Below are 3,607 nucleotides of genomic sequence, written 5' to 3'. Positions count from 1 at the left end.
CTACTTCTGTCCTCTTCTTCCCTGCTGAGTTATACAAGGGTAGCTGAAGCCTGAAGAGGAGGCGGAAGCTAACAGGCATGACCATCTCCTGGACTGATTGTAAGTATAAAGGCAGGCAGGTGCAGACTGTGGTTGGTGGGGCAGTGCCCCCTTTTCCCTAATGGAAACGTCAGCTGGTGCAGAATGTGGTAACCAGATTGCTGATAGGGGAGCATTTGGCAGACAATATGTGAAACCATCTCCACCGGCTGCCCATCTACTACCCAGCCAGGTTCAAGGTCCTTGTCGTCATTTACAAAGCCCTGAACAACTTAAGGCCCAGGATACTCCAGGGACTGCCTGAACCCTTATATCCCAGCTTGATCACTGAGATCATCTGCAGGAACATCGTTGTTCATTCCCCCAAATTGGCAAAGCTCCTTTGACAAGAAACTGAGCATTTAGTGTCATTGGCCCAGTATTGTGGAATACTCTGCCAACGTAAGATTCAGCATGTGCTGTCTGTTTCTGAAAACCTTTCAACTCTGTCAGGCTTATGCAGTGCAAAAAAGAGCACATCTTTCCACAAGAGCTAGCGGTTTCTGATTTTCACTTTTTAAAGCTGTTTTTCGTTGTAAGGTTTTGTTGTGCAGTTGTGAACTGTTCTGCTATAATTTATGAATAGTGCTGCGTTCATATAGATATATTTATAATTAAGTAAACAGCTTTCCTTACTATCCCCCATAAGATGATTGGACTTAATCATCTTATGGGGGATAGTAAGGGAAGCTGTTTAATGTTAATGTTTCCCAACTGCACTATTGTGAACAGAGTTCTTGTATAACTAGTGTGAACTTTCCACTTGGCACGTCCTACCAAGGACATCCTCCTTCCTAGGCATTCCAGGACAGGTTTGCACAGTGATGGAATGGAGCGCTGTTAAAGATGCCTTCCCCTGCATGTTTTCCTTCACTCCTTGTCAGCCGAGCAGTTCTGAACTCATGGTGTCTGATGATGACAAAGCTGGTGCCACACTGCTTTTCTCTGGTGCATTTTTGGGGGTAGTAGGAATTAAATTCACCATGTTGGGATGGGCAAAATATGAAAGGGTCACTTGCTTTGAATGGACTCAGTTGCTCGGGCCTGTTCTGCTTTCAGTAGGCGTGACTTTTTTGCTGATTGCCGTGCGGCATGTTTAAAATGATCGCTTGCAAATCATGCAGCCCAAGTGAAGGAAGAGCATCTGACACAGGCCAGACTCCTCTTGGATAATTCGTTGTTTTCACTGGGATTAGCCAGTCTATAAACTTCCATGGTGCTACAGTGGTGCAGTACATCTCTCCTTATACAGCCCAGGAAGGTATTGGCATGAATTCTCCCAATGCTCATCAAGTATTGAGTCATCCTGGAATTCCTCCATTCTCCGGGCCACTAATTCCCGCTTTGAGCCCTCCTTGTTACTATAATGTCAAACCCCTGGATAACTCCGCTTTTTCTGCAGATGAAAATTACTCTGCTTATCTTCCTGCAGACACCAGAATCGGAAGGTAAGTTACTATGTGTACATTGCATTTCAGTTGCAAGGTCTTTTACATGCACTGGTTAGTGGCGTTAATGAAGCATTGGCATAGTCTTTGCTCAGACAGAATTTCAATTACTGACTTGAAATAAGAGCATTGCCTGAAGCAGCAGCCATAACTGGTCCACAGATATTGCCGTTCCAATTAATTAATGATGCAGCATTCGTGGAGCATTTTAATCTTCTCTGTGTTGTTATTTTTCTCTGCTAAGTACAATCCCATTTTTTTAAAAATGTATCTGTTATCTCTGACACAGAATTATTTTCATTTTGTCAAAGTAGCATTAGGCGTGGATTAATAGAGATAAACTCCAGATTCCTACCCCAGAATCTATTTTTCATGCCAGAAACCTGTAATAGTACAGTGAAAAGGTGTTTCTGAGCGTATTCAGCAAGCATACCCCCTCCCCTTCCTATGGTCTTGAAAATTAGTGTTAGTTTTCCTGATTTTCCTATGGTTGTGTTAGTTTTCCTGATTATAATATTCTGATATTCCTGTCATACTGCAGTACCTGTTGTGTTATAAAACTGCAGCTTTTTGACTGACATGCCTGCCTGTTATGCTAAATTTCATTCACACCAATGAATATATTTGGACTATGTCACTATGTCACCATGCTTTCCTTACATGTGCTTCTGTTCCCCCATGTTCTCTACATGAAACCAGCAGGATAGAGCAGTATGCAGCCCCACAGCAACCTTAGGCTGATTCCCAAAGCACTAAACTATGGCTTAGAGTCACATCTAAGCCATGACATGCTGGCAAAATTGCAGGATCTTTCAGAGATTAGAACAGGACACACATGGTTCTGTTAAGGAAAGCCACAGTAAGTGGTTTTCTACTTGCGGTCTTCCCTGCAGTTTGATTTCACATACACAAGTCTGTTAGATAAATAACAACACTGTGAACCTAGGAGAGTTGATCTATTAAAAATGCTTAGCTGCCCATCTCTTTCCCTTTCTTCTCTGCCCTGAGCAATCTTAAGAAGTATCAGAGTTGGGCCACATTTCCCAAGGAATGTAGGAGAGCTATCTAAGAACGATTGAGCTGGTTGCAATGTGCATTTAAGGTGTGTTGCTGTGCCACCCCTTCCTCTTATAGGCTGAGTTCAGAACCTGAAATATGAGCTAAAAGCAGGCTATTCATACTATTCCTTATCTCAGAAAAAGAACTGCACACCCCTCCTTTGTCTGGTGAAGCTACTGAAGAACCGCTCTGGGACTCAAGACTTTCTTGGCCCTGCAGTCTTCTGCATTGCTGCCAATGAACACCAGGGAGCAGGAGAGAGATGCAACTGCATGAACCAAACCCTGGCTGTTGCTGGGAGTTTGTAGGCGATAACGGAGATAAGTTGCTTATCTTCTTCACTCAACAACTGCTGAGCCAACAGGGAAGCGACCTCTGTTTCTGCTTGCCCTAAACAGCTTTCTCTTCAAATTTTAGAATGGGACAGTCCATAAAGTTGACATGGTCTCCATACAGACAATTCAGCTGCTCTCCAAGCCCAAATCCTGCGTAGCATGACCCTCCACCACATATCTGTAGTTGCTGTAAAATACAAGTCCACATGGAGTCAGGACTTAATCTGTACCAGGGCCCCCCCTGCATCTCGTTTCACTACTAGGACTCAGTTTTTGGAATATATCAAGCCAGAACAAAGTGCCATTGAACAGCTGAAGAGTGAGTGCATTTACCTCATCACTCCATAATATGAGTGTCAGGGCTTTTTCATTTCTTTTAATGTACCACCAGGTTCAGGACTTGGGAGTTTGGAATGGTATCCCTCATTCTCTTGAACCGGATGTTATTTTCTGGAGCTACACTATTCTGAGTCTGGCTGAACATTTTAAAAAAATAAACCTTAGCATATCACCCCTTAACCTTCTCTTCTCCAGGCTAAACATACCCAGCTCCCTAAACCGTTCCTCATAAGGCATTGTTTCCAGGCCTTTGACCATTTTGGTTGCCCTCCTCTGGACATGTTCCAGCTTGTCAGAATCCTTCTTGAACTGTGGTGCCCAGAACTGGACACAGTATTCCAGGTGAGG

The 3,607-nt window shown here is 43.6% G+C and overlaps 1 protein-coding gene across 1 annotated transcript; it reads left to right on the top strand.

The window, feature by feature from the left end:
- The first annotated feature begins 902 nt into the window (after window positions 1–902).
- On the top strand, window positions 903–1,768 carry TMEM174 (transmembrane protein 174). Its single transcript, XM_033164706.1, is given in 2 exon segments — window positions 903–1,166; window positions 1,168–1,768. Coding segments are annotated over 2 exon segments (627 nt in total). The 3' UTR covers window positions 1,531–1,768.
- The last annotated feature ends 1,839 nt before the right edge of the window (window positions 1,769–3,607 follow it).

The sequence above is a fragment of the Lacerta agilis genome, chromosome 11 (assembly GCF_009819535.1).
Source record: "Lacerta agilis isolate rLacAgi1 chromosome 11, rLacAgi1.pri, whole genome shotgun sequence".
NCBI lineage: Eukaryota > Metazoa > Chordata > Lepidosauria > Squamata > Lacertidae > Lacerta > Lacerta agilis.
The sequence above is the reverse complement of the archived record's forward strand: the minus strand, read 5'-3'. Positions and strand labels throughout refer to the sequence as shown.